We start from the raw sequence: 11,243 nt of genomic DNA, 5'->3' as shown, positions 1-11,243 counted from the left end.
TCAGCCACACTCCCCCCTCACCATGGGGGCCTTGATCTGACCCAATACTAGCTGGATGCTGCTCTCCAAGCCACTGGGTTGCATATGGACAAGTGGATAGGTATCATTCAATATGGCTGGTTAACAACCAGCCATTGGTATCGGCCAAAAAAAAAAATCTTTATTGGTGCACCCCCAGTAAATTCCTTCCTGACCCCAAATATGGCAATCTGTCCAATCTTAAACAGAGAGGTAAGACCCTCTAAGCCAGGAACCTTTGGTTGCAAGTTCCAACAGAAGTACTGGCACACCTCACTCAAAATCCTCAGCCCTGGCTGCAGCCAACCCCCAATATTTCCAAGGCAGCAAACCTCCCCTCCCCTGCAGTACACATAGTAGCAAAAGGGGGAAAAAATTCCCAGAATTCCTAGAATGCAAAGCCCAAAACCATAGGAAATATCCAGAGCAGAGCACAGATGTACTATTCCTAAATCATCCCTGACCAGTGCAATCCAATATCTTCTTAACACACCTCCAGTGATGGGGGTAGTAATGCGAGTACTGGAAGACTTTCATAATAGATTATCCAGCCAGTGATGCCAGTTCCCAAAGCCAGTTACTGCTTTGATATAAAAACTTTGCCAATAACCAAGAGTTGGAGACAACACTGATGATGATATTCCATAACAGCCAGATCTTTAAGACTATCCCAACTGCTTGTGTGTCAACAACCCAAAATATTCCAGTTGAGCAACTACCAAGGGTACTTGAAGCATACTATGCTATATCCATTCTATAGAAAGAAAACCCTTCATGGAAGGAGTGGTGGGTTAGGTAGTATTTACTGTCACCATGGGCTTCCCATGATGTTGCTCTCTCTCAGCATTAATGCCAAACAGAAAGTTAGGAAGTTTGTTTGAGACCTCTTGCAGTAAACAGAATATTGTCAAGGTAACAGTAAGTCTGCTGTAGATGCCTCTCTGAACAGAAGTTTTCCAATTAGTGTTAAGTACAGCACTATTTTTCAGTGTAGACCACAGAAACACTACTTAGAAGTCATGAGCTTTTTGGTTCAGTAGACGTTCTTATTCACATCCCGCTCGTTTTCTGGGACTCGAGTAAAAGGACAGGCAAATGGACACCTGCTGAAGGAATGAATGGCCTTCTTCCCTACAGCATGTTTGTCAAAAACTGTTTTGGCTACACGAAGCATACCTCTTACAACTTCATTTCTTTTCAGAGGCTGATATCCAGAAACCTGAAAAAGACAGAAAAATAATCTGAAAGTTAAAACACTAAAGCTGCCAGAGATCCAGCCAAAGACACAACTGACCCCCAAACTGATCTAATACTATCTATATTTACTTATCTAACAGACAACAATAAAACATGCATTTTCATGAAGGGAAAAAGCCTGCCATGGTTTAAAAAAAAGGAACCCCAGAAACTCTGTAGACAATGTACCGTAGCATGAAATGGCTTGGCAATACTCACAATATAAAAGGGAAGCAGCTCAGAACTCAAATATTGCTCTCTAATATACTGACACAGAAGAATGACAAAAGAAAAAACAACTCAACTAGATCACACATTATATGCTTTACTCAACAAACCAATCAATTCCCATACAAAGTCAAAAGACTTTGGAATGGAGGTCACAAAGGAATCGTATTTAATCAACTGTCAAGCTTATTTTGAAAATTACATTTGCCATAGTTTTCCAAACTAGTACAAACCTATTTCCAAAAGAAAAACAAACTCCCTGTTATACATTTCCACAAAAAACCTAAAACAAAAAAAAACCTGTTGAATGTTTTTACTCCTTACATATTACAAAAGAGAATAAAGTCATATGCAATCATTTGAGTTTGACAAAAGAACACCACTTTTTTTTTTTATTAAGCTAGCTTCAAACAAACAATGTTCAGATAATAAAGACAAATAATAAGACCTCCCTCCTCCATACTCATTGTTATGAATCAAATAAATACCCTTCTGTCTAAGGAATTTAAAAGAAAAAAAAAACAACACACCACAATGATGTGCAGTGAAAACACCACCACTGCACTCAACAGCAGCCAGGATGCAATGCAATTGAAGAACCTATTGGCAATCCCTGTGGAAACTCCTTTGCTGGCTGCATTCATAGAAGAATTCATCACCACAGCATTATGGAAAAGGGAAGGATGTCATGTGCATCTGTGCTGGAAGAAGGGATTCACAACAGGTATCACTTGATAACTGGCTCCATTCCTCCAGCTAAATAAAAAACCAGAATAGTCAACATTAATGCTGACAAAAAACATTCTATTGCAATTAAAAAAATAAAATATATTTATAAAAGTAGATCAAAGTGTTTTAACAATACTTCACTTTACAAACCAAACCTTTAAAGAACAAGGTAATTCTGGTATCAAAAAGGAGCTAAGATTCTCTCCTTACAACGTTCTGGATCAGGACAGAGATGCAGAGCATCACTTCGGAATACAGACACATAAACAGGTTATGAGATGAGCTAGGAGGTCCACTAGGGTCTGAGTATACTCTTCATAGAATCATAGAGAAGTAGGGCTGGAAGGAACCTCTGGAGGTCATCTTGTTCAGTGTTTCTCAACCAGTGGGTTGCAAGAATGTGCGCAAGGGTCGTGAGCAAGTCCCAGAAAAAACACGCAAAAGCATGTATTTCCCTTTGCAGGCTGGCAGTGTTCCAGCCTGCAAAGGGCTGCTTGGGACAATTGGAAGCAACGAGCACACATCCATTTGCACATGCAGATGCACGTGGCCAGCATAGTGAGGCTGGGTCATTGGCTGCTGGACACAGGTAAGTGTATGGGGAGCAGGGTTGGAGGTCCAGGGTACTGTCCAGAGAACTGGGGTGTAAGTGCACATGTGTGGCAGGGCAGGAGGAGGGAAGGCACCTGGCCCTTCAGCAGGGGAAGGGGGCAGTCCTTCACAGCAGGGAGCTGCATGCCTGGGCCGGTGCCCATACATGCAGGGGCCTGCACTCGCTGCTTAGGGGGGCGGGATGGGGGCAGCACTCACTGCTTGAGCTCCCCCAGCAACAGACCTGTAAACAGATATTGTATTTATTTTGGAATAAACCATATTATCCCAGGACAAAGTGCAGTCATTCAGACATCCAATGTCCACTGTCTCAAGGTAAATGCTATAAAAGGTTAATGGGATAAGAATTACTAACAGTTTAATCTTGGAGCATCGCCAAGTCCATCTGTGTGGTTGTCCTGGGATTGCATCATTAATTTAATGGTAGAAAAGCCAATATTCAGCCATTCATGAATATTCCCAATTGAAATGGTGTTGTGTGTACATATTTATCCTGGGACATTTCTTTTCCAGGACAAATGCAGGCACAACTTCTGTTCCTAGGCCTAGAGATGCAATTCTAAGAATGCATTACTTTGAGCCAAAATAAAAGGTTGTGACATCTAGAGCTCTCTGCAGTTGAACTGAGCTAATACAACACACAGATTTTCCAAGACATATCATTCTTCACTAACAAAGATAGGTTTTAATACTTTCACTTCCTGTCTCAGAGAAGCAAAAATAACACACAGATGAAGCTATCCCTTTAAGCTCGTATTTACATAAGAAGGACAAGTAGAGTACTCAGCAGATTTAAAAAACTCAAAGGAGTATAGATACAAGAAGGCTTGGAGCCCTTTGAAAACTTCACCCTTTTCAAAAAGGGCAGCTGGTATATTTTAATCGTTGCGTGTGAATTAACTGAGAACCACTCAAATGCAGCAATGAGGAAGCACAAACTAATCAAGAAAATATTTAGTTTTATTAGAAAATGTTAAGTCATGAAATAAAAATAAAGCCATAAGGGAAATACAGAGTACCGGAGCAAGGGACTAACATAAGAGGGATGGGGGTGAGGAGGGGAATGCAACTAGGTTACAGAAAATAAAATGTTAGCCTACTACAAATACACAGACACCAATTCAGAGAGAAACCTATTTTTGTAAAGCATAATAAACTGAAAATTTACACTATGAATATTAACGGTCTTAACAAGAGTAATAAACAGAGGAAGGTGCTACAAGGCATTAAAGATGATGTACCAGGCTTTGGCTTTCTCCAAGAAACCCACATTAAAAAAAAGGAATATAGTTAGAACATACGTGCTATACTGGGTCCATCTAAACTGGGATGTAGCCCCTTTTCTGCTTCCTCTAGAGCATCTTGCTGAGGTTCTGGCTGCACTACTCCCCACACCTTTTCTTTTATGTAGTCCCATCCATGGCCCTACCAAGTCATGGGACCTCTGGGTCAACCTCCTCCTGGCTCTGGCCAAGCTCTCCACCTAACCAGACCAGGAAGAAAGTTCTGGCCAGGGAGAACCTGAGCAAGGGTGGAGCTGTCTTCCAGTCACTCCTCCGCTCACATCTCTGGATAGTTTCACAGGCTCCCTCAGTTCACTGGCCAGTGTGCTCTGCTCCATGTCCCCTTCTAGATACTTTGTTATTTACCTATGGCCCTTATTCCCTTCCCTGTTTTCTTTTTATCCCAAGCAATTAGCTGTTACATTCCTAGTGACCTCCATTTTTAAAGGAAGGTTTAGGGTTTGTTTGTTTTTTTGGTGGGCCTGGGCCCACAATAGCTTCAATGTAACAAATAGGCCTGTCTCTGACAGTGGCAGAAATAGATGCTATAAAGGGAGAAATCTCTAGAGTGACCTATGCCCCACCTATTCAATACCCTCCTGGGCATCCACCATGGTTGGTATAGAGATGCTACAGGCAACACCTCCAACCATTCTGTTTAATAGATCTATTAATGGCTATCACCCGTGAATTTATCCAGTCCCTTTTTTAAAACTGGTTATGCCATTTGCCTCCACCACCTCCTGTGGCAATGGATTCCACAAGTTAACGACTCATTACATAAAAAGTACTCCCACTTGTTAGATTTAAACCTATCACCTACTAATTTCAGCAGGTACCCCCCATTCCAGTATTCTAGGAGCAAGTGAATGGCAGGTTCCTGTTCACTTGGTCCATACTCTTCACGATTTTCTAGACCTTTAACATATTCCTCCTTGGCTGTATTTTCAAGCTAAACAGTCCTTAACCTTTTTAGTCTTTTCTGATATGGCAACTATTCCAGGACCCTGATCATTTTGGTTGTTTGAGGTATGAAGGGGAGATGACCATGACAACAGTAGAGCAGGCTGGAAAACAGGGGGTTAACAGCTCCTGGCCAAAAGAGTCCAGGGACTGAAAGAAGTGGAGAAACTGTAGGAAGCTGGAGAGACTGGAAAGGGAATCACTGAGTATTCTGGGGGGTTCTCAAAGCTGTGTGGGCTGGATTGAGGATAGAGGGACTACTTAATCCCTTTGAAGACAAACAGAGTCTCTGGCTGGCTGGCCTTTGCCCCAATAAATGCATTTACCAAAAAGACTGTCTGCTGTGCTACTTGGAACTGCAGGATCCATTGGGTTGCCCTAATGGAGTGTAGTTCCTCTCTCAGGATCAGAACTGGATGCTAGCTCCTTGAGTCAGGGCCACAGAGAATCAGGGATAGCAAGGGATGAAGAGCTGGGGTTTCAGCATGGGAAGGAGCTCAGGTTCCTGCCTTGTTCTAGAAGCCATGGCAGGGCTGGCTAAAGGATACTCTCAGAGACCAAACAAAGCCGCACTGGCACAAACAAACACCCACTGGAAGGCACTCAATGAGACACCATACCGAATTAGGACTAGAGGTCATTCTTCACCAAGCTATGTCAAACTTTAGAAAAAGAGAGAGAAATGTTCTTTTGGGAGGAGATTAACTGGGTTATGGACTCAAAAGCAGTCAGGTCTGATAGAAGTATAACAAACTATAGAAAATAAGACACAGCACTATGATTATTAGTAGAAAAAAAATCATGAATTTTATGACTCCTGGAGAAATTCAAATCCAAAAGAAAGATTTATCTGTTTATTCAACACCACATTAACTATATACAGGCATGCACATAAAAATAGATATAATCCTGACTTCCAAATCATTATCTGACAACATTAAATCAGCAAAAGAAGGTGGAAGTGTCTAGTCTGGCAATGGAACAGTACAGTTATGTATTAGAGGTTGGGAGACTACATGCAGAATGAAATTTGGCAAGCGAATATCCCACTTCTATAAGTTCAGAATCTTTCCTGGCCAATGAAAGAGAAAATTGAGCTACATTTCACTGTAATACAAACTAAAATTTAAAAAAATAATATTTTATGGGATGTTTGAGGTAACGAGAGACAACCTAATAAGTAGTCTCACTTGAGAAAGATTAGAAGACAGGAAATGCAAAATTTAAGCATTGTGGTAAAGATATTTAAAAAAATAAAATAAAAAACAGACCAATAACAAAAAAAAAAAAATCACAGAAAGCATGTAAAAAATTAATAGAAACCAAAACAAGTTAGATTTGTTACCAACTGAAACAGCTGGAAGAACACTTTGCTATACAAAACAGCTATATTATGAAAAGAGAAACAAACATGATAAACTATTAGCATATATTAAAAAAGGATAAAAAGATAATTATAAAAAATAACAAGTAACTACTTCATTAAAATACTTTTGGGTCAATGTGAATAAAAATGGCAGGACTTCTACATCTGTAGTTATATTCCTTTCACTGAAAGAATCAAAATAGATATTGAAAACTGGTTTAAATGATTTGGTAACTAACCTCGTGAGTAGACAGAATCACAGCACTTAATCTGAGCTGGAATATTCATTTTAATTTTCTATTCCAAGCTATACTTATTATAGTGCCAACAAATATTTTAGGTGACTGGCAGACTATGATAAATTTCTTTGAGGAAATAAGAAACTGGATAAAAAAATTCCATACTGCAAGACTTCAGCAAGAGAGGATCAACTACTCCAAACATTGAAGGTTACTGTTAAGCCAATCCATCTAGAAATGTGGTGTACTGCAATGGTTCCCAATCTGTGGTATGGACATCACTACTGGTACACAGACAACCTGTCAATGGTATGTGTTAACAGATTTATTATTACTTTATACAACAACTTTGCTGGTGGTACTTAAGGTTATAACGTTGTAAATTGGTCGTGCGCAATCTATCAAGAGCTTTGTAATCACTGGTGTACTAGATAACACCAATTCACAGTAGGCACTGGGTAAAAAGAGAAAAATATACTGTCCAGTCAAACTTAATATATTACCATGGAAAAGAAATCTTCTAGACCAATTCTACATATAAATCACCCCTGTATGAAAACAAAAATGAAAATCTGAGATAACACATGTAAGAAGCTAAGCACGTATCTATCACTTTTAGCACCTACACATAATAATGCAGAATTTAATTGTAATAATATATTAGGAAGCTTTAATGTGTCAGAACATACCAATATCTTTTTAGACAGTTATTCAAAGAAAACATATTTAGAACCTGCAACATACTGCAGGCAACATCAAAATCCCATTTTTCCAGTTTCTGCAACTGAAACACTTAGGCCCCCTCTCACATGCAGGTAAAGACGTGATGGGATTGAATGTGCAATCTGCACTCTCCTGGCACTGGCAAGCAGCAAGCTCCTGCAGCTGGACACCACCTCAGTTGAGGGGCTCCCAGCTGTGGGGGCACCCCACACACCCTGGAGCTGAGGGATCACAAAAGCCGCAATCCCTGTGGCCCAGTGGTTTCACACTGGACACTGTGCCCCACTGTGGCTGGAAGCCCAGTCAGCTGACAGGGCTCCTAGCTGCAGGGGAAAATGTGCTACATGTGCACATTAAAGCTCAATAGCAACCAGCTATAAAGTTAGTACACTTTTTGGATGTTTATCTTTGAAGCTGGCTAGAGCTTTTTATGGTGTGATAAGTATGTTGCATATATAGCAGGTCTTAAAAGGTAACTGTGCAATTAGCCAGATAATTGTGCAATACCTCTCATGTGCAGAGGGGTCCTAATCATTGTCTTGTGGCTACAAGAATTACAACTGCAAAAGCCGGAACGAAGTGATACCCTTTTAACTCGCTGACAGGTTTCAAGAAGTTTGGGAAGTTTTAGTAATGAAAGTCTTACCATAGAATCAGACAGAAGTAGGGCTGGAAGGGCCCTCCATAGGTCATCTACTCCAACAATCCCCTGTCTGAGGCAGGATCATCCCTATCCAAACCAAAGCCTGTTTCACAGGGGAGACTGAAAGAGAGAGAGAGAGACGCTTACTTAGAAGTTTGGTGGAAATCCGTTAAAAAAGAATCTTCTCCAGCCTCCAAACAAAACATTTTGAGAAGCATTTTTGAATACTGAAGTCTGAGTTAACACTTAAAAATTAGTATGAAATAAATTAAAAATATAAAAAGCAGAGATGAACAGAAAATAGCAAGATTTGTATTTTGCAGAGTTCTGAGGAAAAAGAGTGAATTATTATGCCAAGGTCAAGAAACATAAAGGAACTGTCACAGACTAAAATAAGAAAAGAACATAAGACTTCTGCAGACACCAACTTGGGTTAAAGGAACATGGAAGATGAATATCTGTCTTTATATTTTGGGAGACTCTATGCATCTTTAAATGTTATATTTGTTATTTGATAAGATAGTTAAAGTAGTTAAAAGTGATGTTGATATTTAAACTTCTATTTTAGTAAGACAGCTATTATTAGCAACACAGATATGATCACTTTTTACATTAGGATTTTATGCAAAAATAGAATTCTTTGTGAATATGCTAGATATGCTATGCAGGCTTCGTTTTACTAGCCTTTTTTCTTTTTTCAGTTTCAAGCTGTGATACTACTTTTGACAACTCTTCTCCTTTTCTCCTAAGCACCAGCTCCACAAAAGCAGTCATTCAGGTATAGTCTACTTACACACTTACCTGATATACATATAATTCATTTAACTGCAGAACAAAATGCTAGTCCCAATTTTCCTCTATTGCTTAAATCAAAGCTGTTCAACTGGTGCACTTGGGCCACATGAGGCTTACAAGGATTTAAGCTGCAGCCCCCAGGGCTCTCGCTCAGCTGTCAATTCCTTTGGAGTCTCTGGGCTCCCCCTTCCTCCCCCAACTAATGCTTCCTGTCCTTCTCCAAGAGCAGGGGTGTAGGCCTGTGCAAATAGATAAGCATTCGACTCGGATTTGGATGATTGGGAGGACAGCAATTCAATTCAGAGATTCAGATCGCTGTCCTGAATTGATTTGGCCGAATCGGTGTCAGAAGATTCGGCTCCGATTTGGATGGGCTGGGAAGAGGCAGACAGCCGGGCGGCGGCAGGTTCTCCCATGGCTCCTGCAGCTGTGCCTGCCTCTCCACAGGGTGTCAGGGGAGCCATGGGAGAAGCCCCAATGCCTACCCTGCCCAGCCCCATCCCCCGCCTAGTCCCAGCACTTAAAAAAAAAACCCTGCACTCACTGGCTGTAGGAGCAGCGATTTGGTGTCTCTAGGTGCTTGTGGCAGAGCCTCTCCCATGCAGCATGGGGCACTGGGGATCCACCCAACACTTGGTACCCACATGGCAGCTGCCCCATGGTGTGGGTACAGAGCAGCTCAGCAGGGTGCCGCGTGCTGCCAGGCTCTGGCTGACTATTGGAGATGCCCCAGCTCTCAGACAGCATGCCCTGCCAAGCTGCACTGCACCCACACCATGGGGCAGCCATGGGGGATTGTCCCATGGCTACCCCAGCTGTGCCTGCCTCTGCCCCACTGTGGGGAGCTGCCAGGGCTATGACCTGCTGCCGCCTGCCCAGCTGGCACGGGGGGGGGGGGGAAATGTGGCACAGCAGCGCTGCGAGCAGGAGCTATGCCCTGCTACTGCTTGCCCCCTTCCACCTGGAGCAAGCCATGCCTGTATCCTGCCCTGGCTGGGCAAGCAGCAGCAGGCAGAGCCCCCACTCCCAGCACTACCTTGCCCACATCACACGCACCCCCAGTTCCCCTCTGAGTAACATGCCCCCGCCCCACCCTGGCTGGGCAGCTTGTCCCAGCCCCAATCCCTCGCTCCCCCACACCCTTTCGCTCCTCCAACCCCAGACTTACCAGGTGGAGGCAGCTGCCACTTGCCTATTTAATCTATGATCAAATCTCCACATCAGCCAAATCTTTTTCTGAATCTGTTCAGAGCTTTTACCCAGTCTCCCGATTTAATTCAGATTCAGAGATTCAGTCCCTGGATTGGGCCGAATCTCCTCCAAATCAAATCAGCTACCAAAGCTTTGCACATCCCTAGAGGGGTGGGCAATTATGTCAACTGGAGGGCTGCCTAACGAGCTTTGGTGAACTGTCAAGGGCCACAAGGGCAGCCCAGCCCTTTGACAGGTGCTCTGGCCCCTGGTCCCCATCCTGGGACCAGAAGTCCTACCCCTAATCCCCTGACCTTTGCCACCCTTAGTCCTTCCTCTTTACTCCAGAAGAACTGCTGCTGTTCCTACCTCACCTGCCTGTCCCACGCCTGCCCAGCAGGGTTTTATGTGCAGCCGAGCTTCTTCCTGTCCCCCTCCATCCACGGACTCCCCCACCCAGCCATGCTGGAGCAGGACCAAAGTGAGTTGCAGGCAGAACCTGCCCCCACCCTGCTCCCCTCAACACTGCAGCTTCCCCTCCCTACCTGCTGCCTGTAGTGCTGCAGCAGAGACTGGAGGAGTGGATTGTAGGTGAGGGGAGCTCAGCAGTTCCCTGGCTGGCTGCACCAGTGGCAGCAGCAGCCCTACCTGGAAGCTGTGCCCACTGGCCAGAGCTGCAGCCCTCCAGCAGGGATGCCGGGACCGCAGCACATACTCCCCCAGGTGGCAGCGGGTAGGACTTGGTCCCATGAGAAGCACAGCAGGGACAGCCACCTATTTTGTCCACTTCTGCCCTACAGTCTAAGCCAAGCACAAGAGAAAATGGAAGTCATGGGGGAGAGGGGAGATCACACTTAAGTAGAGCAGCAGCAGGGGGGCACCTACTTAAGCAGCATGAGGGATGCTTGTGTGAAGCAGCAGTAGGGGCACAGCTGGATGGCATGCATCCCAGTAGCCTGCAGCTCACCTGGTGCAGACCCCAAAGGCATACTAGTTGGACAGCCCTGGCTTAGAACAGACACATGTAGTTACACGCAAAGTATCTTTCAACTGTACTGTATGCTCTATAATTTAAGTGTACTTGAGTTACTTGCATACCAATTGTAACTGTCTACTTTTTAAATAACTGTCATCTGCTCAACTGAAACAAACAAAGAAGAGGAATCAACCATGAAAAGGCTGCTACTGGCCTCAAAAAAAAAAAAAAAAAAAAAAAA

At 43.2% G+C, this 11,243-nt stretch overlaps 1 protein-coding gene across 4 annotated transcripts in view; it reads right to left on the bottom strand.

Annotated features, from left to right (window-relative positions):
- PCGF3 (polycomb group ring finger 3) overlaps window positions 1-8,092 on the bottom strand; it is a 73,676-nt gene extending 65,584 nt beyond the window's left edge. For 2 of the 4 annotated variants that reach the window (XM_019517197.1, XM_019517198.1), the window contains exon 1: window positions 8,044-8,088. In XM_019517197.1, coding sequence (XP_019372742.1) covers window positions 8,044-8,046 — 3 coding nt within the window. In that variant the 5' untranslated portion in view covers window positions 8,047-8,088. Of the gene's footprint in view, window positions 1-1,194; window positions 1,238-2,012; window positions 2,239-8,043 lie in introns of all 4 variants that reach the window. The other 2 variants (XM_019517196.1, XM_019517195.1) reach the window with 2 other exon arrangements.
- Between the last annotated feature and the right edge of the window lie 3,151 nt (window positions 8,093-11,243).

The sequence above is a fragment of the Gavialis gangeticus genome, unplaced genomic scaffold, assembly GCF_001723915.1.
Source record: "Gavialis gangeticus isolate Ggan-Ray unplaced genomic scaffold, GavGan_comp1, whole genome shotgun sequence".
In the NCBI taxonomy this organism is placed as follows: Eukaryota; Metazoa; Chordata; order Crocodylia; family Gavialidae; genus Gavialis; species Gavialis gangeticus.
Note: the sequence above shows the minus strand (reverse complement) of the source record. Positions and strands in the feature narration are given on the sequence as shown.